This window comes from Cyprinus carpio, chromosome A9, assembly GCF_018340385.1.
Source record: "Cyprinus carpio isolate SPL01 chromosome A9, ASM1834038v1, whole genome shotgun sequence".
NCBI lineage: Eukaryota > Metazoa > Chordata > Actinopteri > Cypriniformes > Cyprinidae > Cyprinus > Cyprinus carpio.
In genome coordinates, this window is record NC_056580.1 from 27,192,102 (window position 1) to 27,219,220 (window position 27,119).

Consider the following 27,119-nt stretch of genomic DNA (forward strand, 5'->3'; position numbering starts at 1 on the left):
TCACCCTGTTCTATAACTTGAGGACAAATGAAATATAGTGTATGTTGTATCAGCTACATTTATGTTGCTATATCTCAGAAAAGATTCCTTAATATATAGCTTATAATATAGCATGCATGTTTGGAATGACGTTGGAGTCAGTAATAATGCCACAAGTAATACATAATGCCACAAGTGTATTTTTAGTTGCTGCTTTAAGGCAATCATGACCAGTAAATGAGTTAGTTATTGATTTTGTTCTTGACATTTTAGTTTTCCTGTTAATCATGCAAAGCTGAAGTGGATTGTTTAAATGGTTTAGAGATTTATGAAGGATAAATCAACATCTAAAACCTCTTCACACTAATTACATTTGGATTTCTGAACTAAATGAAAGAATTCTTGATTAATCAGTCATTATGTTATTGTAGAATGTTGTTATTCATATGTCAATTTTATTGAAATATTTTAATTGAATTTGATTCTATCAAAATTATCCCACCACTCCATAAAAGTCCAAGTATTAACATCCTCTTCTTCTGAGCAGCGTTGCCCCATCCACCGTCCTTGGGCTGCATTCTTCCATTTGACATCTCGATGCTAAATTAAATGAACAAAGTTTGAGGGAGTTATGTTATAAAAGTGCTAAACTCATCCAGAATTTTCAAACGTTTCATAGTACTGAAAAAGAAACATTTTTCTATAGCCATTTAATTTTGTTTTTCTGAAGTTACAAAAAGACGCTTTGTGATGAAGCTTTTGCAAGGGCATGACACTCTTCACAAGTCTCTTCATCTGACCTGAACCATTCAGCAAATCTCTTTTGTGGGTTTAAGTTTTTTTTTTTTTATGTGCAAGTTTTCACTTTGGTATGAATTGTATATATATTCCCCTTCTATAATACAACATCTTATATATTATTCTTAATAATAATTTAAAAAAAATGATTGTCTGGAGTGTTTAAGATGACAACCTTCAAAGCATTAGCTTGCTGTCTCGACAAGTGTCTGTTCTAGTTTAGTTAATATAGTGATGAACAAATGAATGCTGTTATCAGTGCATATGTGTTTATGATCTTGGCACATGTCAGAATTATGCATATATTTTATTAGAGCTATATAGCTACAATAATAATAACAAATATTTCTAACCCTTTTTATCATATTTAATATACATATTTATTTATTAAATAGTTTTTGTTTTTAGTACGTGTATTTTAGTTAGCCTATAAATAATCAATTTCCATTTTTTTTACACTTAATGTTTTGCCCGAAAGAAAAGATATTTGACAAATATTTGTAGTCTATTCCTGCTTCAGACATAGCATTTATCATTTGTTTTAATAATATTATCAAAAAATTTCTAAGATTCTTTTAATACATATCATAGTGTGTGTGTGTGTGTGTGTGTGTGTGTGTGTGTATATATATAAGTGTAATGGAATGTATAATAATATAGAATGTATAGAATTCTATATATAGAATGTCAAATATTTTATTGTTCTTTTAGTCAGACAGCAGTTATTTTTAATAATATTGTCAAAGCAAAAGATTATTTTGTTTGGTTTTATCAAATATCTTATTTTTAGCTAAAAATAGTCATTGCATGTTTTCCATATTTACTATGAATATTTGATTTTGTCCTTTTCATCTATTTCTGCAACAAATACTAGTTATTAGTTTTTGAATAATATTTTCAGAAGTGTATAAAAGATAATACTAAAGCAATGTATAAAAGATTATTGTTTGCTTTAGTAAATATTATTATTATTATTATTATTTTTACATTTTATTTAAATGTAATCAGTGCATCTTTTCCATTTTTCCCCCCCTTAATGTATTACCAAAAAAATAATTATATAAAAATATTGTCTTTTTGGTCTATTACTGCAACAGATACAGCAGTTATCCTTTGTTTTGTAATCTTATTGAAGATGGTGTTATATTTATAAACTGCACATGATGTGCTGTGATCATTGGTGATTTAGATGTAAAAATAACCTCCCTAGGGTTTTATCCATGTCTTCATTTAACGACCTTTAAAAAGCGATTTTTGGATTACGTAGGAAAGTCTTCGTCCCAAACATCTGATGGACCACCCTTCACCAAACGAGTCTCTTGAAAATTATTATTGCAAGCAATATAAGATAATGGCTGGCCATTACTCTGGCTGCCGTCACGTCTGTGTATATTGTCTGCTCTTGAAATATGTTGCATCCACTGTACTTACAAGCCACTTAATATCAGAAAGCCTAGCGTGTGTAATGATTTATCTTTCAGCCGATGTAATGTGCATCGCGTCTGGGTTATGGGCTAAATAATTAGCTCACTGGATGAGACCCAAGCAGATGAGATGAATCTGCTCCCCTTTGACGTCAGTGTAAGAACAGGCAAACCGAGCTGAAAATGTTTATATCATACACTACAGCTGGTGAGAAGTTGACGTTCAATGTGCCGAGCTTTTTTATGGGGAATTTGTAGCAAAAACTCTGCCTTTGTTTACCATCCAATCAATTCCTTAAGGATAACATCTAGTCCCATCTTAATTTTTGGAACTCTTTTTGAAGTTTATATGAATGTGTTTGTACTTTCTAGTCTCTAGTAATCGCTTGAGCACTCTCTGACTGTCAATCATTTTCAGTGTTAAGCATCACTAACATCAGGTTGGTTGGCATTAAGGGTTTTAGAGAAGGATGTGTGGCTGTGTAAGAAAAAAATGACTATAGTGGAGCTTGTTTTGTTTTATTTACAGTATCACTAACAGAAGCACAGTTTTATGGTTGAATTTTGCTTGGAAAGTAAGCATTAAACTTGTTTTTGTTGCAGTCTAGAGCCTTTGAATGATAAAGTGATTGATCTGACTATCTTTTTGGATTCATTTATTTTTTTTTCTTTTTGATTTTATATGATCTTTTTATTATTTGGATTTTATTTACAGTATCGCTCTAAAAGTTCAGATTTATTGATGCATTTTGATATTGCATTGCATTATTTGATGATTTGCCTGAAAATTAAGCATTAAACTGGCATTTCAATTGCATTCTGAAGTCCTTAAAAAAAGACTGACTATCTTTGTTTGATTTATTTATTTATTTTTATTTACAGTATAACTCTAAAAGCAGTTTTATTGCATTTTATGCATGAATTTCATTGCTTTGTTTGACAATTTTCATGGAAGTTAAGCATTAAACTATAGTTTTAGTCACAGCCTGGAGCCCTCGGATGATAAAATGATTGTTTTGACTTCATCTTTGTGAATTCATTCACTAATTCTCACCTATAAATTGTATCAGAAACCATGCAGGATGAATTTCCCACATGATGAACGACGTGGAACTTCCCCGATTGATTGGCATCTGCGCTGAAACCCAGGCCGCGTGTCTCGTTTCCTGGAGCGTGCGAGAGAAGAGACGAGTCTACCGTATCAGTTGAACAGCCAGACGCTTTGAGAGGCATAATCGCTGTTTACCAGATTGAAATGATTACAGCTCTGTCACAGTCCACGCCGTCGGCGCTTCGCCTTCTCTCAGAATAGAAGCGTGAATATTACGCTGATTTACAAAGAGTGGCCTTGTCTGTGGAAATTGACTGCTTGACTGACAGGCCAAGTACATTAAAGATAAGTACACAGTGTACATTTCTCCGCAGCTCTGGCAGGTAGGCTTGGATTGGGCCTTTGGTTTCCCAGCAGTTTGTCTGTAAGGAAACAGGCGGCAGGCGGTGTTGTCTGGTGGCTTTTCTAAGTGTTTGGCAGTCGCCTCTGAAAGCCTCTGAGAGCATCAGGCTACAGACGGAAAGTAAAGCTGCTTCATGCTAACGCTGACATTGATACAATAGCAGATGGTACATTAGACAGAAATTATCACATTATCCGCCTCCAGTTTCTTCAGTACGGCTTCTTTTCGCCGCCGTGCATATGCAAGACTCGCAAACATATTGACGGATTGACCACTTCAGGTTGTTGGTGTGTTAGTGTGGTCAACCGCACCAACTGTTCCTGTGTGAAAGACTCCTTCGGAGAAGGTTACAGGAAGGCAGAGTTGTGTTGTCAGCGATATATCGGCTGATTTTCGGGCAGTTTTAGGTTATCGCATCGTTCAGTAACTGTTCATTTGGCAGATTCGTTACCTAAACAGTTTCTGTAGTCGAGTGATTTCAATTTTTACATCTCATTTGCTGTCATTTGAAATGTATTTTGTGTATCTGAGTATATATGAGTATATGTGTGATATATAGTACATTATTTATATATAAAGAAATTGTTTTATTAATGTTAAAAATACATTATATTCCACACATATTAATATATTAACCAGTATTCATGTCCACTTTGCCATGTGTTCCCGAAACATAATTTCTTTATTCAATTTATTCAAAATATTCATTTGTAAATCTCCTTTGCTATCATTTAAAATTTATTGTATGAGTATATATTTTATTTATATTAATAATAATAATAACAATAGTAAGTATAGTAAAACTGCTATTATTGTTATTTAAATAAAATATGCTTCAACAAAAAATACAACATTACTATAATTATTTATTATTGTTATTATTATTATTGTATAAATAAGAGTATATATTTTATTTATCTAAATAATAATAATAATAATGAATAATTATAGTAATGTTGTATTTTTTGTCTGAGAATATTTTATTTAAATATCAATAATAGTAGTTTTTATTAAATATATATATATATGTATGTATGTATATATAGAATATAGGTATTATATATATATATATATATATATATATATATATATATATATATATATATATAATATATATATATATATATATATATATATATATATATATATATTATATATTTAGAATATATATTATTGATTCTATCTAAAATATATATTGTATATCATATATTATATTATGACAGTCATTATGTCCATTTGTATATATATATATATATATTATTTATTTGTAATAAGTATTTTTGTATATATATATATATATAATATATATTTAAAATTAAAAAAACTAATAATAACAATTATATAATTTGTGTTTGAGTATATTTTACTTATATAAAATGATTTCTTATAATTTCAAACCTACAAATATTAATTCAATAGTCCACTTTCTAATTTCTGTTAATTTTTTATTTCCATCCTTTAAAATATATAATCCTTTAAAATACATTCTGTGTGTATACATTCTAAATAAATTAATGTTTTTTTTTATGGGTTTATTTTCCCATAAATTAAGTATTTATTTATCATTTCCTATTATTTTTTAAAATTTTTTTTTTATTTATTTTTTCTTTCTTTTTTTTTTTTGAGCATCCCGACCAGTGGCAACTTGACGACCCTTGCTCAAACCAATAGCCTGATTTGGGGGGCAGGACTTTGTGTTTGGCCGACGAATTGTTGTGAATGGCAGACCAATTTTGCATTTCCATTTAGTGATGCTGGTGATAGTAATGACATCTTTTAGAGATTTTGATGTTTAGTGGATATTTCAGTCTGAAATTGTGCATCTTTTGAAGTGAGCGCGTCACATGAATGCTCATCGAATATATCTATATCTATTTTCTGATTTCAGATGCTGTTGATGTTGAATGTTTACAGGTGATCGTACTGACATTGTTCTCATTTTTCTCGTATCGTTGAGTAAGAGGACTATTGCTGTTTTCAGCTCTAGGAGTTTGGAGTCAGATACACAGATCTACGGAGATCTGCAGAAGAGAGGTCAGTCTGAAAATTTAAACAGACATGCTGGAAAAAGCCTGAAGGCCTGAGTGTCATTGGGAATGAGAATTCAGCCGCACTGCTGAAAGACAAAAAAAGAGTTTTGTGCTTTAGCTATTCAGTCCCAGCACCAGATCAGCGTGACAGTGTCCTCTCTAAAGCAGCTTGATTGAGGCGAAATGCTTTCAGCATTAACACACACTTAGTCGTCAGCAGTCTGGTTCTCATAGAAGAGACGCCTGCACAGTGAACACTACAATACAGCAGTCAGTGTGACGTGATATTACCCTCTTAAGTCCATTAATTAATTCCTTCAAAAATTCATCAACAATGCAGATTATTTATTAAATAACATTTATTTATTATTTTTTATTTGTAATATATAATATTTTTTAATATATATATTTTTGTGGACTTAAAAATGTTAATTGTAGTAAAAAAAAAAAAAAAGAGAGAGAGAGAGATATTTTATGTCACGTTATGTTAGTTTATATAATATAACCAAAATGCAGGAAGTCTCAAGACATTTATTTATTTAAAAAACATTTATTTAAAAAACCTACTTTTGTGACAAAGCAAGGTAAATGTCATGTTTTCAAAGCAAATAACTCAAGTGAACCTATTTGTTTGTCTGTAATTCTGGATGTTGTAATAAAGAAAGAAAGAAATATTTATTTATTTATTTAGATTTTATATGGTATAACCAAAATGTGGGAAGCCTTTTTATATTTGATTTATTTCAAGGCAAGGTAAATGTAATGTTTTCTAAGGATATAACTCAAGAAAGCTTGGGGATATTTGTAAAAAAATGATGGATTTGCCACCTGACATTTTTAGAGTTGTTAAGTCAAATATTTGGTATAAATGCTTTTAATTGACATGAATGCAAAAATTTTATTTCCAAGAACTTTGCACAAATGCTTTTAGAATGTTTTATTTTTTTAATTATTATGATTATATATTTTTATTTTTATTTATGTTTTTATTTATTTATTTTTTTTCTGTGGTTGTCATTGTCTCAGACATGGCTGTTTGTCATTGACCCAGTTATTTCCCTGTCATGTCTCTGCTCTCACTCCTACAATTAACCAAATCACTAAATGATGGACTTCAGTGTCTGACATGCATTTAGGAATAATTAATTGATTAATTGTGTTTAGACGGCTTGATTAAATTAGAGCACCCAGAAGGTAGTGTGAGTCTGCAGGTGTTACTTCATTTGATGATGTTCCTCATTAACTGATTAGCAAAGACTGTGTGTGGAAACTAAAATGTGTTAGAGATCTATCTATCTATCTATCTATCTATCTATCTATCTATCTATCTATCTATCTATCTATCTATCTATCTCTACCTACCTGTCTATCTATCTATCTATCTATCTATCTATCTATCTATCTATCTATTTATTTATTTTAGGGAAGTCATGGCCTAGTGGTTAGAGAGTGTGACTCCTAACCCTGAGGCTGTGGGTTTGAGTCTCGGGGCAGCAATACCATGACTGAGGTGCACTTGAGCAAGGCACCGAACCCCAAACTGCTCTCCGGGTGCCGCAGCATAAATGGCTGCCCACTGCTCCGAGTGTGTGTTCACGGTGTGTGTGTCTTCACAGTGTGTGTGTGCACTTTGGATGGGTTAAATGCAGAGCACGAATTCTGAGTATGGGCACCATACTTGGCTGTATGTCGTGTCACTTTTTATCTGTTTATCTTTTTGTCTGTCTATCATTCTGTTTATCCTTCATTTTAATTATTCTATCAATCATTATATATAGAACATCTGTCTATCAATCTATATTTGGACAGTTTGTTTTATGAAAGTATTCTTACACACAATTTTGCTTAATTTAGTTTTGTCAGAATCTTTGCTAATATCATAAAGAAATGCTCATTATGTCGTCCAGCCCAACTGGAAATGCAACCATTAAAAAAAAATTCTTCAACTTCCATCAGTGTCGTCCTCCACCGTGGTCAGGAAAATCATGCGCTCCACGGCAGTTAGAGGGCCTTGACTAAATTTCTTGAGTAAATTAGGGGCTAAACGATGACCTCTAGTCTCCGGCAGTGTTTGAACGAGGACGACATGGATTTTCAAATTACCTTTTAAGTTGATATGTAAGATGAATTGCCATAATGATTTCTAGTAGCGATTGAATTAGAAGCACATCTCAGACTCGCTCCTAAAGAGGAGAAAGGGAAAAGGTGTGCGCGCGAGAGAGATCAGTGGAGCGCTGAAACAAAAACACGAGCTTGTTTTTATTTAGAAATGTAATTAATGTGTGTCCACACTATTTGCACGCTTGTCATATGGAGTCCTCTGTTCGAGGCACATGAAAGCAAGAGGCTCTCATAATTGTGTTTACATCCGCAGATAAAAATCCCTGGGCTGTAATGATCAGTAATTATAAATATTTTCCCGGGTTTTACAGGCCGCATCCGCATCCATTGTGAGGCAGTGAAAGCAGGTTGCATTGCTTAATTATGACATTGCACAAGACTAAATGTAGCAGTCTGCGCGCGGCAGGCTAAACACTTCCACTGGCATAATCACACTCCGAGCTGACTTTAAAGAGCTCATTACTGTTAGCTTTCTAAAGTGCGCTTTATTAAACACAGTTACCTAATAAGCATCTTTGGTGGTGCAAATTGCCCAAAATGGTAATGAGTCTGATTAGGCCACGTTTCAATTATGACAGCTTCCTCCTAAGGCAACCGCATCCATCCACCTGCACCAAACACCAGAGTGAGAACCGGCGAAAACAGCACATAACTCCCAAAGAAACCATCACAAAACGAACGCAATGAAAACGCTAGAAAATATCCATTTAGTGACTTTGTAATGACACTATAATGGTTTATTTATTCATTATTGGTTTATTTTCAAAAGTTTTATGAAAATTGTGGTTGGTTATAGTGACATTTTGGGCAGTACCTTGGAGTCTGACTGGCTAAAATTGGGACAGCATTTATGAATAAACAGTATTTAATTAAGGATGAATTAACAGTATTTTTAACTTGACACAGCATCTCAGTGGTGTTAGATGCTGGAAAAAAACAACAACAAGGCATCATGCAATCTGATGCATATTAAAAATCTGATAACAATATTAACATTAATATTATTATTTTTTATCTAAAGTATAATCTAAATTAAACTAATTACAGTGTAATTTCGAAATTTGAAGCAAAACAGAATGGTCTGACTGGTTTTGTGAAACTATACAACATAAAACATCTGGACAAAACAATCAGCAGATGGACTGAATGAGACGCAGATTCCCTCTCTGACAGCAGGTGGCGCTTACGGAACAGCAGAAATACAGCATTTCCTTGGTTACCGCTGTAAACAAACAAGAACTCTACTTTAATATGCATTTACAGATGCAAGATGTAGGAAAATACTGTCAACATTTTTCTGAAGACAGTCAGTGCAACTGTATCGTTAGGAAATCTCACAAATTTGTAGGCGAAATGGTCCTTAGTGCATAACTCCCTGAGAGTACTTATTTTTTATTTATTTATTTCTTTACCAACAAGTACATCAAAGCTGATGCAAAAAACTTTTTCATCACTGTTGCATCATAATTAATTTCAAAATAATAATACCATTTAAATTCTCTCAATTTTGATTTTATTTTTCTGGTCCTCTGTAGTGTTTTCCCCCCTTGTTTTCCATGCAGTCCAAATATCTAAACATCCTTAAAACAAGATTTATTTGCTTCTAGAACTTTATCTTACAGAGTTGTATCAAACAATGTTTATTTTCACTAGCCCATTGTCCAGTTGTCTTTATTTTTGTATTAAGCCTACTATAAATCTATTTGCCAATCTAATACCAGAAAAACAAAATCGCTCAAAGATATATTTATTAAAATAATATTGTGTGCAATTGATTTTGTGGTGTTTTATGGATGTTCAGATATTTTTAACATGAAAACAAGACAAAAACAACTGACAGATATCGTCAGTTTAATGGATATGTACATGAATTAACAATTTAAATGCAGTTCAGATGGAACTGAGGTGCTCGTCTGATTTATCTACGAGTGTTCGAGCAGTCAAAATGACCAAACTGCAAATCTCTAGTCAATACACACACACACACACACACACCGGGACACACATCTCTCCACCACCTCATAGCTTCCTTTCAGCAGCACAGTAATGAATTGAGAATGGTGCGAGCGGCTGTCCAATTTACACGCTGGGAAATTGGACAGACAGAGCACGAGCTCGCCGCTGTTTGCTTAAAATCGGCCGAGGCTAGCCAGATTAATAGATCCGAAAAAGGTCAGCTTCTCTGTCTCATTGGCCATGATCACAGTGTCTGAAATTACACACTGCAGTGTATCGCTGTGCGTTCGCTTCCCCTCGCCATCCAAACTCAGTGTGTTGATCAGTGGCAGAACTAACAGAGCCATTAGACGAGCACAGATGATCAGTAATTACTGTCAGGTTTCAGCTTGTAATAGGTGAGGAAGTATGCGGATCTTTAATCATTCAGATCAACTAATGGTTAGATGTTCAGAAGAGAAAGTTGACTATTATCTTTTTGAAACTTACCTCGTTTTTGTCGTTGGGTTTGTGTGACAGTGGAATTTGTACAAAACTGAGCCAAAAAGTCATATTTTTATCCTAAAAAATTAAACCAAGATTTCTTTCAAATCAAACATGGACAAAAAAACATAACACAGACGGAGTAGAATAAAAGTCAAATTATGCTTTCTAGTTTTGAATTTAATGGCCATAATATTATGTCTGAATGGACAATAATTGATTGCACTCCACATTGTTGTCAACACAAACCTTATTTCATTTTATTTTAAATGAACCCATATTTATTGTATTTTGGGTCATATTTTCTTTGACTTGGTGTAATTTTGTTCATCATTTTGAGGATGTCTATGTTTGACAAGCTTCTACTGAGTGCCAATTTATAAACTACAAAATAAAATAAAATATTATATACATAATTCAAATCAGAAATCAGATTTTATTTTTATTTTTTTCCATTTTCATTGTCGTTAAAATGTTAGTAATTTTGCTGTTTTTGTCATTTTTACTATTTTTTTCTTTAAACGTCTGTATAGTTTTTATTTCAGTTTTAGTTATTGTCAATTTCAAACTAAAATAAAAAATGAAACCTCAACTTAAAACAAAACAAATAAAACAAAAAACAAAAAAGTTTAATTTTTTTTTTTTTTAAATTATTTTAGCATTTATTTTGTCAAAAAAATCTTTTCGAGATTTTTTATTTTTTTTAGTTATTTTTATTTTTTTTAAGTTTAAATTTTAGTTTTCAGTTTTAGTTTACTGTTATAATCAGGCTGAGTTCCAAATTAATTTCCACAAAAGTTAGATGTGGTCTGTTGGCATTAACAAATGTTATGTGAAGTGTTTTCTCCACACTACTACATTTGATTTCATTTTCTTCTCATAACTGTGCATTTTGTATTTTATTCTATGCATTTAACATTGGTTTTCCTTGCTATCTGTGACATTCAGAAAAGACCTGCGACCCACCAGCACTAGACCATGAGCAAAACACTCAACGCACCTTAAGAATATCTCGTCTAATGAAGTCCAGTTTGCGATCAATCAGTCTTGCCGGCTTTTGTTTGGCATCTCACCCAAATGAGTGACAATGGTCAGCGTAATCTAAGATTTTCCAGGCGTAAAGTAGACCAGCAGACAGTGGTGAATTAAACAAAAGGGGGTTTTGTGAGAAGTCAATCAGTGGACATTGAGCTTTGGCGCCTGAGGCTGGCTCCAAACATCCCTTTAATACAAATACAAGTAATTATATGACTCTTCAGATTACATAGAGAAGAATTACTGCTTCATAGGACTGATGTTTGCTCTGTTCCTAAATCTGCTGAGCTGCCATGCTGTCTTCTAAGATAGCAACTAACTGGAACCTCACAAGTCAATGATTTGGTGTACCCTACATAGGCAACTCTATGCATTAATACAATTTTTAAGCTTTTTTTTTTAAAATGAGACCTTATCGTAAAGTGTTATCAATTTTTTTTATACAAAAATAAAAATCATTACTTGTGTATATACATATTCATTTATTATCATTAGTAAATGCATTATTTGTTAGCTCTTTATCGTTTGTTCATGCGAATTTACAGTGCATTAAAGCTTACCAATGTTATTATTCTTTACTAAGATTATGAAAATTATTTTTGTTAATTGAAATAAAGCTTAAATAGAGCAAAATATAAGATATAAAAGTTAAATTAAAAGAAATGTTGCCTTAGCAACTACCTCAAATAATTTTAAGTTGAAGCACCAGAATTACTAACAGGAAATGAATAAAAACTAAAATAAATAAATAAATAATTAAATAGTAAATTTGTAAAATAACAAACTCTAATAAAAATTAAAATAAAAAGTAAAAAATAAACTAAAACTAAAACTGAAAATATAAAAAGGCTAATTCAAAATATTAATAAAAACTTTAACAGTATATAAATAATACTAAAATAACACTCATAAATTAATCTAAATAAAAATAGTTCGTAAATGATGAAATCAACATTGTTTAATAAATGCAGTAAAGTAGAATAAATTTTTAGTTCATGTTATCTAATGTAGTTATGTTAACAAATAAAACCTTATTTAAATATCTGTTTGTATTTATTTATTAATTAATTAATTAATTAATTAATTTAATATTATATTTTGGTAGCACTTTATAATTTGGTGGTTGCTTTTGTTAACATGAGTAAACTACTTAAAAGAAGACTTAAAAAAAATACTTCTAAAGCATTTATTAATCTTAGTTAATGTTCATTTGAACATTTACTAATAGATTATTAAGATCAAAAGTTGTATCTGTTAATATTATTCAACTGACCCGAGCTGATTTGAACTATCAGTGATCTGTTCTTTTTATTAACAAAGATGAATAAATACTGTAGAAAATGTCTTGCTGTTTGTTGCATTAATTATTGTTAACTAATAGCACCTTGTTGTAAGGTGTTAATTTTATTTGATTTATGTCTGGCCAATAAATCAGTTGATCATTAAGGCCTTATAAACTATATGGTATACTACTGTATGCTTTGCTCATAGGAAGCACACTGTTGATCAGATTGCTAGTCGGCATGTTCCCTAAGAAGTTAGCAAGCTCACTGATGACAGATTAGAAAGGTCTGAGTGACACTTTTATACCTCTAGTAGCGATAAGGATGTGCTTTTTGTGTTATTTATGTTTGTGTCACAGCGCTAACTGAAACTTGAGCACAGTGTGGACTGGAAAGAAGCTGATGATTTAGTGAAGTATAAATTCAGACATGATTCATTTTCTGCTTCTCTCTCTCTGCCTCTCGTTTTCCTCCTCTATCATTCAGTTATAATCCTTAAATCTTTCCCAAATGGTGCCATTGCACAAAGCTCCCGGTTTAGGTTTATACAAGCTGTCTGAAGGGTCAAAGTACGCATATTGAATAAAAATAGAAAAGAAGCAATTTACAAACACTGACACATACATGAGGTGAGTACTCGAATTCAAAGTGTCCAGAGCAACTCGCTGTTCCCCTGAAAAATACATCATTGATGCCTCATTTCCAACTGCTTTAATCTTGTTGAGAAAGGTTTTTTTTTTTTTTTTGTAATTGCTCTGTAATAGTGACGGGAAATGAATTTGTTCTTTTGTTTGAGCATAGTACGTTTCATAAAACCCATCATACTACAAGACGAGTTCATTGTTTGAAATGTGTCTGTGTGCGCAGCAGAGGATTTCAACCTCTTGAAATGTCTTACTTTGTTGTAGAGCAAGTTAACACCCACATTCCTCACAAAGACCTGCCTGTGAGAGGAGCCATATATAAATATATATATTCCAAAGTGGAACATGAAAGCAGAGTAATAAATGCATTAACAAGTGGATGTACAGAGGCAGGGAGATAGTCGAACCGCTGAATTCCCAAGGTAATATTCACCGGCACAGCAGCCGCACGCTTTTTTCACGATAAAAAAATGAAAAGCTTGTCCTTGGATGATGGCAAATAAGCATCCAATGTTTAATAGGTTATTAAAGGAGAACAATCAATATTTGCAAGCAGATATTTGTATTAAAAATACTATAATCTGATATCAAAATCCTTATTGCAGTTATATTTTATTTGTACACAGTCAAAATTCATCTCAGTGACTGTTTCATATTTTTAATTTAACCTGACATTTGTCCTATACAGGAGTTAACACACTTGAAAAAAAAAGGATGTAGGATTTTACAATTTTTACTCAGAGGTTGCTAGTAAATTTTACAAATAATTACAAAGAAATGACAAGTGGCCAGGGTTATTCTAAAACTAAACTATTATAATTAACTAAAACCAAAACCATTAAAAAAAAAAAAAAAACTTTTTGTGAGTTGAAATAATAAAAAACATTAACTGAAGAAAAAAAAAAATCAGCATTAGCAAGTTGCCAGGGCAAAATTTGTCATTTTAATTCAGTTTAAATTTATGTACTAATACAACTAAAACCAAAATAAATTAATAACAATTCATAGATGTGTATATATATAAAAAAAACACCCCAAGTTACTAAAATTGAAATGAAAATAGAAAAAATAAAAATTCAAAATATTACTAAAAACTATTATAGTCTCAATGATACTGCAAATAACACTGCAACGCATTGAATTAGACGTCAAATTTTGAAGTAGAAAAACTGAAGTAGTATTTTCTTGTAAAAAGTAATCCAGAAAAATCACGTTTTACAGTGCACTTTTTTTCCCCTTTGTTTTCTTAAATGCAAAGCAACAAAAATAAAAACAGCTAACCGCAGTGTGTGAAGTATAATTTGTCTGCACAGTTAAATGCATGAGGATCTGTTGAAAAAAAAAAAAAAAAATTATTTGGAGGTCAGATGTCACTTGCACCGACATAATTGCATCAAATAATTTTATTTTCCACATTTGCATGCAGCAATTTTGCACTTACAAATGCTCACTCTGGAGACCTGCTTTTTTAAAATGATTAAGGGAAAGTCTGGCTCTGATAATGAAATGTATTTATTGCTAGCAAGTCTTACATAGGCATTGCATTGCTTATCAGTTGATAATCGTACTAGAAGTGACATCTGTCTAGATTTGGGCTTTATTAATGGGCTTGCTGGCATGTCTGCCATGTTCTTGCCAGCTTTCTTTGTCTTCAGCTTTTCTTAGTCATTAACTTGTGGGCCTGACAGCCTTGCCAGCCAAAGCAGCGATCCCTTTGACTAAAACCTTGTAAATTAACACAATTAGCTCAGCATCATCCTGCTAATTAGCTCTCTGTGTGTGTGTGTGTGTGTGTGTGTGTGTGTGTGTGTGTGTGTGTGTGTGTGTGTGTGTGTGTGTGTGTGTGTGTGTGGTGTGGTGTGTGTGTGTGTGTGGTGTCTGGCCAGGCTGCTGGGGGATTCAGGCGAAGGAAAACCACATGCCCATCTTCTATTGTAGAGAAAGTGCACTGATACTGCAACAATACACTGATGGGGTAACAAAGGGGATTTATTTATAGAGACGTAGTGAGTAGACATCACAGACTCTGCAAATACAAGTAGGGCTAGGTGATATAATGTTATATATTTGTTATATTTTGCTGCCGATGCAAAATTAAGTAATATTGCAATGCAGTGATTTCAGTGCACTTTTAATTTGCTCATTAAGTGACTGAAAGACTGTGTAATTAGACTAGTTTCACAATCCTTTGTGTCCTGCGCTGCGCTTTTCATATATTAAAATGTTCTATTAAAAATATATGCATATTTTGCTTCTTGCATTTACAAATATTATTAATTAGCTGAATGTATATCGTCATATATATTGTTTATGATCACATGCTACAAGGAGTAATCATCTGTTTATATCATGTTTTGAGAGGTATGTTAAGTTTTAAATACCCAATTGCCATTGAATACAGGAACAGTTGCAGTCTTTAGGTAATTTGACAGGCTTTGTAAATGGGCACATGGCTAAAAGCTTATGAACAATGTCTTTTTCTGTGACATCTTCTTTCTTCTTTGTGCCGTGGATTGAGTTTGTGAGTGCTTAGGCCCAGTAAGCTCAGATAAGCGGGAGGCGTGAGCACAATAACACGCCTGCTGGACACTGCTGTTGTCATCAGAAGTCCATCTACAGACGGCTAGAGTGTGCGTGCGACCACCCCCGTCATCCCGTCGGCTCTTGAGTAAATGTCCCTTTGATAATCCCATGCTGTGTCTAAGATGACAGCGTATGTAACTGCTTGTGTTTGCAGATGGAGTTTGGGATTAAACTTGATGGTGGCTTTTGAGCCCCGGAGCCAATAAAAGACAGAGCCTGCGGAGAGAAAAGACAGCGAGAAAGAGAGAGGCAGAACCCAGAGCGTCAGAGTAAAAGGAAGAGAGAGAAAGGGGAGCATTAGAGCGAACGAGAGGGAGGCAGGGATGTTTTTTTTTTCCTTTCCAGTTCCCTGTGCTCCGGGACGCGGGCGGCAGACAGAAAGCTGTTGTAATTCATGCCGTGCTGTGAGTTTGTGTGATGAAAGCAGTAGAGCGCTGCCTGGGAGATTGCTTTGCTGCACTCCTCCAAGCAGATTTGAAACTGTCTGGGACTGCTTTAGATGAGAGTTGGATTATAGAGTGACCTGCGATGTCTGTGTCACTCGGCTGTGTGCAGGGTGCATTATACTGTGCTAACCAGGTGTTGGAGGCCCAAATCTGCACTGTTCCTGCGATACCAACTGTAAGCAGTGCCTGCGATATGAAGCCAGGGCTCTATGAGAGTTTAATGGGGGAAAATGGAAACAATATTTTACTGTTGTTTCTTTTTAAAAGCAGTTGCTTATTGGATCATTGATTCCGACGTGTCAAAAAAAGAAAACCCTGAAAACCCCAGTGGACGACCAATGTGTTTTTAATGACAAGCACTGATTTCTGTATAACACAGATTTTTCACAATATTTAATCACAGTTCTCTAAAATTATTTTAAAATAATTTTTTATAAAATTATATGCATTAAAAATATCTTTAGACATTATGTAATTAACATTTGCAAGCCATAACTTTTAAAATTTTAAACTTAAAAAAAAAAGCACTGGCTCAAAATGTACAAAAAAAATTGTACTACAAATCAACACTAAGCCACATGACCACTTCGGTTAGAGTCACAGTTATTAGCTTAATTTCAGCCGTTTCAGATGAATCAGCATGTCAGTCTCTATTCATGAGTCCAAGTTTCTCACACCTGCTTGTTTTTGTTTGTTGATTGTTTAGGCTTAAAGATGCAGTGGACCCCAGAGCATGTGCAGTGGGCTGAGCAACATTTCGACATCTCATCCACAACACGTTCCCCTGCACATAAAGCAGAGGCATACCGTAGTCACCTGCAGAGGACCTACCAGTATGCCTGGGCAAATGACGATATATCAGCACTGACGGCCTCCAACCTTCTGAAGAAATATGCAGAGAAGTATTCTGGTATCCTGGAGGGTCCCAGTGAGCGGGCGCTCCTGTGCTCGTACTCTGAAAGCGTCCCAGGACTCTTAAATGGACGCAAGTCAGAGAGCGAAGCATGGCAGGAGGGGATCTACCCAATGAGCTGTGCTGCAGATGTGGTTTCTGTAAGTAAGACTGGCATGGCACCCGCCCTGCCTCCTCCAGATGTGACGGCAAGTGTTGGCAGCTCCTCGGGGGTGGCAGGTAGCTTGAGTGAGCCCAGCTATTCCAGTAGTAATTGCGGGAATCATGCATCTACTGCACTGCACTCGGGGATCCCCTCTCAGGAATTTGCTAGCAGTTACAATGGTTCGTATTTGCATTCCACTTACAGCGGTGGGCAAGGCACACCAGCTCTCCCGTCCCCACATCCCTCACCTTTGCACAGCGCTGGGCTCCTTCAGCCTCCACCCCCGCCACCTCCTACCCTAGTGCCCAGCTATAATGCAAGTTCCCCCAATCTCTCCAGTTACAATTACCCTCCAGCAGGTTATCCCCCACAGACTGCTGTTGCCCCAGGCTACAGCCCAGGAGGAGCACCCCCTCCCTCAGCTTACTTGCCCTCAGGCATTGCTGCCCCCACTCCTCTACCCCCTTCCACCCTTCCCGGTTACTCCTACCAGTCCCACAACCACGCACCAATTGCACCAACACCTTTGAATGGCAGCTCGGCCAACACACTGAAAAGAAAAGCATTTTACATGACGGGCCAGGGAGATATGGACTCCAGTTATGGAAATTTTAACTACAGCCAGCAGCGTTCTGCTCAAAGCCCCATGTACAGAATGCCAGACAACAATCTTGTTGACTCAACCAGAGGGAATGGATTTGACAGGAATGCTGACACATCATCTTTGGCATTTAAGCCCACAAAGCAGTCAATGCCACCGGATCAGCAGCGGAAATTCGCCAGCCAGTCTGGCAGGGCACTAACCCCTCCTTCTTATGGATCCTCCAAAGGTTCCTTGGGATCCCTGCGCTCAGGCCAGTCATTTGGAAAGTTTGGCTCCCCTGTTTTGAGTGACCATGGTGACGACAGCAGACAGCATCACCCCCATTCCATTGGCACGGCCACTTCATCCAGCCACCCCGCTGAGGAGCAGTTAAAAAATAGCGATGCTAGTTTGGTAGAGATAGTCACCACTGAGATTCTGCAGCAGATGCCCCCTGTTGACTGGAGTGACATTGCTGGACTGGAGATGGCAAAAGCCACCATCAAGGATGAGGTCCTGTGGCCTATTCTGAGGCCAGACATGTTCAGCGGTATGGCCACATTACCTCGCAGCATCCTTCTCTTTGGACCTCAGGGCACGGGCCGGACTCTGCTCGGCCGGTGTATGGCCAGTCAGCTTGGCTCAGCTTTCCTACTCCTTAGTGGCTCTGCTCTGGTCACAAAATGGCTTGGAGAGGGCGAGAAGATCGTCCAGGCCTCATTCCTTGTTGCTCGTTGCCGGCAGCCTGCAGTGGTTTTCATCAGCGATGTAGATCTGCTGTTGTCTGCCCAGTTGAGTGAAGAAAGTCCAGTGAACCGAATCAAGAGTGAACTCCTCCTCCAGCTCGATGGAGTTCTGAGCTCACCAGAGGAACATGTTCTAGTAGTATGTTCCACCAGCAAACCTGAAGAGATTGATGAGTCTCTACGAAGGTACTTTGTAAAGCGGTTACTCGTCCCCTTGCCGGATGCCGCCGCACGACACCAGATATTCAGCCAGCTGCTCTCACAGCACAACTACTGCCTCAGCGACAAAGAGGTTGCGCTGCTTGTTCAGCGGACAGACGGATTCTCTGGGTTGGATGTGGTCCGACTTTGCCAGGAGGCCATGGTTGGTCCTCTCCATGGCATGTCCAGCGCAGACCTTTCCGGAATGATGCCAGGTCAGATGAGACCGGTGTCATACCAAGACTTTGAAAGTGTGTTTTGCAAAATCCAGCCCAGCATATCACAGAAAGAACTCGATACATACACTGAATGGAATAAGATGTTTGGTTGTAGTCAGTAAAGAGCGAGGGCGTAATGAAATCTGAGGGTTGACCTCCTTTACTCTAAGAGGGGATACAATTCAGAATTCTTTGTGTGACACATGCAGTTAAATAGTGTGGTTATTACAAATGTAGATGACCCCTAAAGAAGAACCTGAAGGACAGTCACATACAGTTGAATGATGCATGGCTGTACTTAAGTCAAGGTCTGGCCCTTTGCACATAATCCAGACAGAGAAATACTGTTTTCTGGGCTCAGTACTGCAGACGCAGAGCTCCACTTACCGAGGAACTCTGTAAGTGAGGACAAACTTCTTTGTGTGTAAATATCATTGTGCTGGTTTTGAGATTTTGTTGCTATGAAGTGCCTGAAGTGGTGCTTTATTGATTTGGATTTGGATTTGTTTGCCTCACCATCTACATTGGTGGCATGTGCTAATATAGAGAGCTTTAACATGAAACTAAACCAGACATGTTCTGCTTTTCATTCCTTTCCTTGTTTTTGACACTTCTCTCAAAAGAACAACAGTGTTCCTCAACCACATCTGACCTGTAGACCCCAGGAAGGGCAGGAGAAGGTCCATGATGTACTTTGAATCCGGATCCTAATTTATGAAATTCATTTGTGTTTAATTTTCTTCAAAAACTCAGGAAAGTGATTGTGATTTGTACAGTACCTCAAAAAAGATTATGCGATAGCACTACATACTGCTGACTACATTGGGTTTGGTTTCTAATTTGCTTCTTATAAAACTCTAGGTTTACCTCAACCAATTAAAAAATGAAAAGGATATGACTATGAATGTAACCAGAACATTTCTGGGTTGTTTGGAAGAAAGATTTGGGGAGTTTCTTTTTATTCTAATTGTTCTTTCTAAATTATGTTTAAATTCCATTGTGGACATTGCTTTTAAGTTTCAAAAGCAGAATTGTGTGCCAGTAGTGACTACAGCTCCTGTTCCTCCCTGCATAGCACAGTTCAGACTCTACAACGAACGCTCGAGTCAGAGATGGGCACTATCTGTTGTGTAGATTAGGTTCGTCTGAAACCAGGACTGTGCCAGAGTATGCAGTGGATTTTTGCGTGTTTGTCTCCTCTCTGCAGAATAGAGTTGAGGTGAACCACAACTTTACAAAGAGGCTACCAGATTCTTGAAGTGGAAATATTTTCACATTCTTCATAACACATTTACGTATGGTTCGTTTTTGTTTTTGAACTCTGTCCTGCTGCTGTGTGGTGTTGGTGTAAAGATATCTGAAGGATCACATGTACCCTGCATTCTGTTCTACCTCAGTTTCGCACTATTTTCTCTGCAACTAGAACAGAAAGATGAGAGCTTGGTGTCTTCAACCTCTTTAGGTTTGCTCTGCTCTGAAGCCTCCATAAAGAACAAGCTGCCTTTTTTCCAAAAAAAAGAAAGAAAGAAACAACAAACGTTTGTCTCACACTACCTGTGCAATTATTTTGCTTTGAGTACCCAGATGACTCTAAACACCCCTTTGTTTAAACACACACACATATTATTGATGGGGTCTCTTTGGGGCTACTTACTGGGGCAATGTTGCCGAAAGCCAGAAATGTACTCTACGCAAGTATGCAAGTGCTTAAAGCAACGCAGGTTAGAAGATTGCTAGTGTTGTTGCTTTCCAAAATGCATCAGACTGCAATTCAGAACGTAAGGCTATAAACTCTTTCTACATTCATGCTGCATCCCAGTTTGCATACTATCTGTCCTAAATAGTGTTCGAAATTAGAATTACTGTGTCCCAAATCGTTGAAATTAGTATTCCAAAGGTACCCGTTTGATTCCATGCACACTTTAACGGTTAATATTGCCCACAATTCAACCCATCAATTAGAACTACAAACACAAATAAAAAGTGTGTATGCGAGACCGACGGTTTGAGTGATTGTTAATCAGTATCTAATCTGAGATATATATATATATATATAAATATATATATACTATATATATATATATATATATATATATATATATATATATATATATATATATATATATACTAATATATATATATAGTGTTATCCACATTATTACATAACATTGTAAACTTTTGTAAAGTGTTTGGTCATTAACTTTTAAATGCATCATCATGCAAACAGATTGGCAGATCAACATGCTGCTTCATTTCTCTTCACTATGGTAGGGAATTAATTTAATTGCAATGTGGAGGATGTTAACTGTGATAAGATGATTGACAGGGCAGTTTAAACGGTGATGGGACACACATAACCAAGCAACAGAGTGGTCTGTTAAAGACGCAATTATGATGTTGTGTGTCCCAAAGAGAACATACTTTTAGGGCTTAGTATAAGGTGGCAAATTAAGATGCAGCATCAAGACAACTACTATAATGGCAGTTTATTTAGAGAATCTTGCTGAGCAAGTTAGTGAAACTTTATATTTTTTTGTTTGTACACCCAGTTTCCTGGTGAAGACATTTGAAGGAAACTCTATGGCCTTTGAGTATGGAGGTATGTTACTTCCACAATATTGCAAGTACGTACGACATGCTCTTGTAGTATTTTAACTAAGCTTTTGAATTTGTGTACTTGCATACAGTATGTTTCTAGCCCAAGGTAGCACAGGATGTTGGTAAGCGTAAGAGGAAACCTTATGTTTGAATGTATTTTTTGTTTGTTTCTTGCTATGTTTAATTTCTCTGATCATTTGAGTCAGCTTTTTTTTGTCTAGCACTAGAGAGTTGGTGAAGCGACGTGTCCCTCAGTCAGTCTCACTCTTTTTCTCTGCCTTTATATCATGTGTCTCAAATGTTGAAGAGGATGCACACTCTGTTTTCAACTTCTAAATTTTTTTTGGTCCACTGTAGTGTAATTTGACTCAATTTTAAGGTGCTTATTTAGCAGTTGGAGGCATCATTCATCCAATACATGTGTATATATATATGACATCCTTGAAGAAATATCTGCTTTTTTGGCAGACATCCAGATAGTCTTTTCAGTAGCTGTGAGACACCACTTACTTCACAATGTTCGTAAAGTGATATGTACACCCAAAGGACTATGATTTCTAGCCTTGTTTTGTCGTCTAAAGTGGAAACTTTTTTTTTCTGAAATGGTATTTTCATTCTGCTTTCTTGTTTTTGTTTTGTTGTTTTGAAGAAAATTTACTATTGTGCAATTTGTCAAATGCACTTTTTATGTTTTGTGTTTAAGCCTATCCCACTTAATTGTCCTCCCTCAAAACCAAAGCTATTTAAGATCAAAAGCTTATCCGTATCTCTGAAGATTTGAATGCATCCACACTTTTAGGGAAATTTATATGGGACTTCACATTGATTAACCCTGTGATATCCACAAAGTAAAGCTCTCAGTTTTGTTGACAATGATCACACTTTGGATTTTAAAGCCAAATAGCACTGATGAGCAAATCCCACAGTGACCCAGGAAAGAAAAATGATCTTTAAGTGTTACCGCTGGTGTTGTTTTTTTAGGGCTGGTGATCTATATGCTAATATTTGTAGCCTAAATGCCCTTGAACAAAATGGATTACAAAATTGTATTTTTGAAAGCTCTTTGTAATTGGTTAAAGGAATGTTCTTGGCAGCATAATATCAATTAGGACAGAAAATATTTTTGGGCATGTCACTTAACACAAACCATGGTCACTGTAATATTTACAGTCATTTACAAGAACACAAGGCCAGTTATTTTTGTTTCAAAATTATAGCCAATGTTATAGCATTTACTTGTTGACATAAGACTAGTTTGACTAATTTACTTTGTTAAAGCTGTATGCAATCTTTCAACCTCAGTGTCATGACAATGCACAGTAAAGCCGATAACTCACAGGAATTATCATAATATTCAGGCATTCATCCACTAGAAAAGTATTCCCACTTCAGAAAGGTCAATTTAAACAAATTTACAGCTTTGTGCTGCATAATGTAAGTGCTTTAACAAAAATGCTTTTAAACCCTCCAGCACTCTTGATCTGTTTACTTCCATTGTAAGTGTTACTGTAACTATGAATTTTGATTTGTTTTTTAAAAAACTGAGGGATTAGTCCAAATCTAATCAATATTATGCTGTCAGTAGAGCTTAATTTGTATTGAACTGGAACATTCCTTTAATTGATGGCAAAGGAAATGTAGGAACATCCAAAAAGTACAACATTTTAAAGCACATTGCCTGTATAGATATAAATACAAAAAGATCACTTGATTTAGTTTTTTCTGTATTAATTTGCTTCAGCGCTATGGTTGATGGTTGTTTCTTTCAAGTGTCACCAGTGTTTGTTTATCAACCATTATTCTTTATGACCATTTCTACCTCATTGCTACATATTGACATGTAGTACCTATGTTCTGTCTTTTTTGAATGTCACACATTTGTATGAAAGAAAATAAAAAAGAAGAAAAACGTATAAAAACAATTTAAAAGAACAAAAAAAATCAAAAAAGGCTTGTTCTTTAATTTGAGCAGTCTACCTCAGAAAGACTGTGTGTCCATACACTGAGCAGTGGAGTAGCTGCACATACAGAAAAGACACATTAGGCAGAGACGATGCACACTGACCATGTGAACTCGACGATTCGTTATGCCGCCGCGATCTGGGATATTGTGGACTGTATAGGTCTTCTCCAAGGTCTCTACATGCAATTTTTTCCTTTCATTTTTCAATTCAAGTAAATCACTCCCCACACCTTGTGAACTGTAGTGTGCATGTGGATGTGGATGTGTGTGCACTTATTATGAAGTGTGTAAGTGTGCATTTTTATATATGAAAATTCTATGAAATGTAGGTACATTTCATATACCATATTTGTACATTAGATACACTTGCACATTTGTGTACTTAATGTACATTTGTTATACTAATAACATTTTGAAACGCACCACATGCGTGTGTGTATTTACAATATTGCCATAATTCAACGTAAATGTATTTTCATGTATGCATAGGGACAAAGGACAATAAAAGATCATTCAAATGCTTTTGAAACGTCGTGTTTTATTTTTCTTTCTGTTGCATTCCAGATGCATCACAATTTAAGTTAAAATCACTATGGATATCAGTGTTTTTGCTTTTCTGTATTGAAATTAAATTACATGGTAAATTTGAAAGATGTATTTGAGAGAGACCTATACACTGCACAATATATCAAACTTGTGTGTGTGTGTGTGTGTGTGTGTGTGTGTGTGTGTGTGTGTGTGTGTGTGTGTGTGTGTGTGTGTGTGTGTGTGTGTGTGTGTGTGTGTGTGTGTGTGTGTGTGTGTGTGTGTGTGTGAACTTTGTAAAAAAATAAAATAAAAATCAAATCATAACTGGGCACCAGCATAGACATCCAGTAATGACAATTTTTACATTCATTTATGTTTGTCTTTCATTTTGTTTGGAAATGCACAGTAATTATCATGCATGAATGTACAAATTTAAAAAGCTAATGGATTTTTTTCAGGAGCCAGCCAATAAAATCAAATCTAATGTCTGTACAAAACTATTAACTCCCTCAAATGTTAGAATACCGTAATATTTCTCAAGCAGCTGCAAATACAGCTTGAATTATTAATGATTAATTTAGGATGTTTTTCTGTAAAGCTGCTTTGAAACTATGTATTGTGAAAAGCACTATATGTTTTATTATTCTTTTTTTTCCATCCTGTTTGTAACGTTCAATACAAATTTTGATATTTATATATGTGCTCTGAATTGTTATATGTGGTATGATAAAATAACAACAGTTTGCGTCGTATCTTAAGATCTCTTAGAAGTCTGTTAGTGCACTATTTGGGATGGAGCCTTTGAAAAATTTATTTTGAATTAATTTATTGTAAAAGACAGTTTGAACTGATTCATGGAAATGATTTTTACGACACTGAAACTTAAAAATCATCCCAACCTTTAACTGTGCAATGTTGCTAAATACCATAAGCAGTTTTTACAACTCAGCCAAGGCTGCACACTTTTGCATTAAACAAAAACTGAAGCTTTTAAAAAACAACACCACCAGTATAATAATCAACCACTCAAAAAAATGAGTCGTCCTGATGCTACCCAGTAATTACGCTTCTGAAAGATGACCATTAGCATCTGTTTCCAAAACCATTTGCTGCATTTCTTAAATACAGTTTCCATTGTTTGTGATATTTCATTATTCTTCATTTCGAATAAGACATTCCATTAATGCCCTGGATCCCCCCCCCCCCCCCCCCCCATTTTTTTTTTTGATGGCATAATTATGTAGTTGGATGGTCTATGCGTGGGAAGCTGCAGTACAATTAACATTGGGAAGTTGGTGCATTTGGTGCCCATGGATGTTTCATTTGTAAAGAGCTGTGTGTCATTTCCATGGCTGTACATGTAAAATACTCTCTCCTAATGGATGCAATTCAACAGGGTCCTCCACACAAACGCTCGCAACGAGGGGATGAGAAGTATTTTTTATTGAGGTGATCAAATTTGTAATTTATGTCTTAAATACAGAAAGAAGGTGAACGTCACATGCAGTTTGTGCTTATGGCCTCTTCGTGGGAAGATAAATGAACGCAAACGCCTTCAGAATCGGACACTAATGGGAGAAACATTGTAATTTCTTTCTCTTCTGACTGTACATTTCCATTTTATTTCAAATACCTGGAAGGTTGCCTCAGTGTTCATTAAAATGCAATTAATTCTGCAACTCTGCTGTTGAGAGCATGGTGTCTGCAAGTCTCCTTTACTTCGATATAGGTCACAGCGTGGCAGCCAATGCCGGCTAGTATTGCTGAGTCATGCATCGACTGATGTTGGCTTCTAATCAGGAGGCTTTAGCATCATCAAAAGTCTCTGGTCACTTTTTATTTCCTTAAACTCGTCCTTAATGTCACACCTCAGGTATCACACATTTGTTTTGCTCAGCACTGCATTACTTTTAGTGCTTTATATTTTATTTATTCATATGATTAGGCTAATGAACATGTCCAATAGAAATGAATTCATACATACAAGGCAAGACACCACAGGTGAACAGGTTAAAACTACTAATTTTTTTTTTTTTTTTTTTTTTTTTTTTGTATTACAAGTTTTCTTAAAATAAATATGCATGATTTTCCAGAGCAGAAATTTAAAGCGAAGTTCAAAATTCTTGCTTCTCTTTGTAAGCATACTAATTTGTATTTATTTTTTTTAAGTAGATCTGGATTTGCTCCATAAATCAGAAAATACTCTCAAATGTCAGGAAGAAAAAAAAAGAAAGAATAAAATCAGTCCAATTTTGCATAAACAAACACTGCTATAAAAATATTCAGAATATTGGAATAAAACTGAAAACTTTGCTGTATGTTCAGTATGAGCTAATTAAAATGAGAGAAACTAATTTTGAGAAAGAAATGTGTCAATTTAAATCTACAGGCAAATAGATCAAATGCATTAAAATAAACACTTAGATGTTTTCTGTCCACTGGTCTGAAACAACATGTTATGAAAAGACAAATAATTCATAGTCTAAAAATTTAACAGTGCAAGAAAAAAACAATGGTACAGTATAGCATAGAGTCTTGCTTTAAAATATTAAACAGACTTCAAGGTAATGACCTTCTTTTTTATTACTTATTTTTTAAAGCTTTGCATCTAAATTTTTTTGGTAAGTAGCCTGTAACACTACAGGATTTTATCGATTACTTTTTGTCTTTTGAAATTAATACTGTTTGTTTTTGTTGTTGTTGTTTTAAATAGCATATTGTCATACTACTACTACTATTAGTAACAGATGTACTGTACACCAAGGCAGTAACCATGTCTTGAACATTGCAGGGGACCAACTTATATACATATATAAGTTCGATACACACACACACCTCTTTATTAAGGCAAGTCTCCTGTACAGGTAAGGAAACCAGAAGCTATTTTTGAATGGATATCAATAGAAGACAGGCTTCACTACACTGAATAAACTGCTTTTATGGGAAAACGGCATTTAATGAATTGACAATCTTTTGCACGTTTGCCAT

General features: G+C 35.1%; 1 protein-coding gene across 2 annotated transcripts in view; it reads left to right on the plus strand.

The window, feature by feature from the left end:
• The window catches only part of LOC109056806 (fidgetin), a 60,884-nt gene extending 40,333 nt beyond the window's left edge, over positions 1-20,551 (plus strand). For both annotated transcript variants that reach the window (XM_042764323.1, XM_042764324.1), the window contains one exon: positions 16,943-20,551. In XM_042764323.1, the coding sequence (XP_042620257.1) occupies positions 16,943-19,164 (2,222 nt within the window). In that variant the 3' untranslated portion in view covers positions 19,165-20,551. The remainder of the gene's footprint in view (positions 1-16,942) is intronic.
• Positions 20,552-27,119: the final 6,568 nt, after the last annotated feature.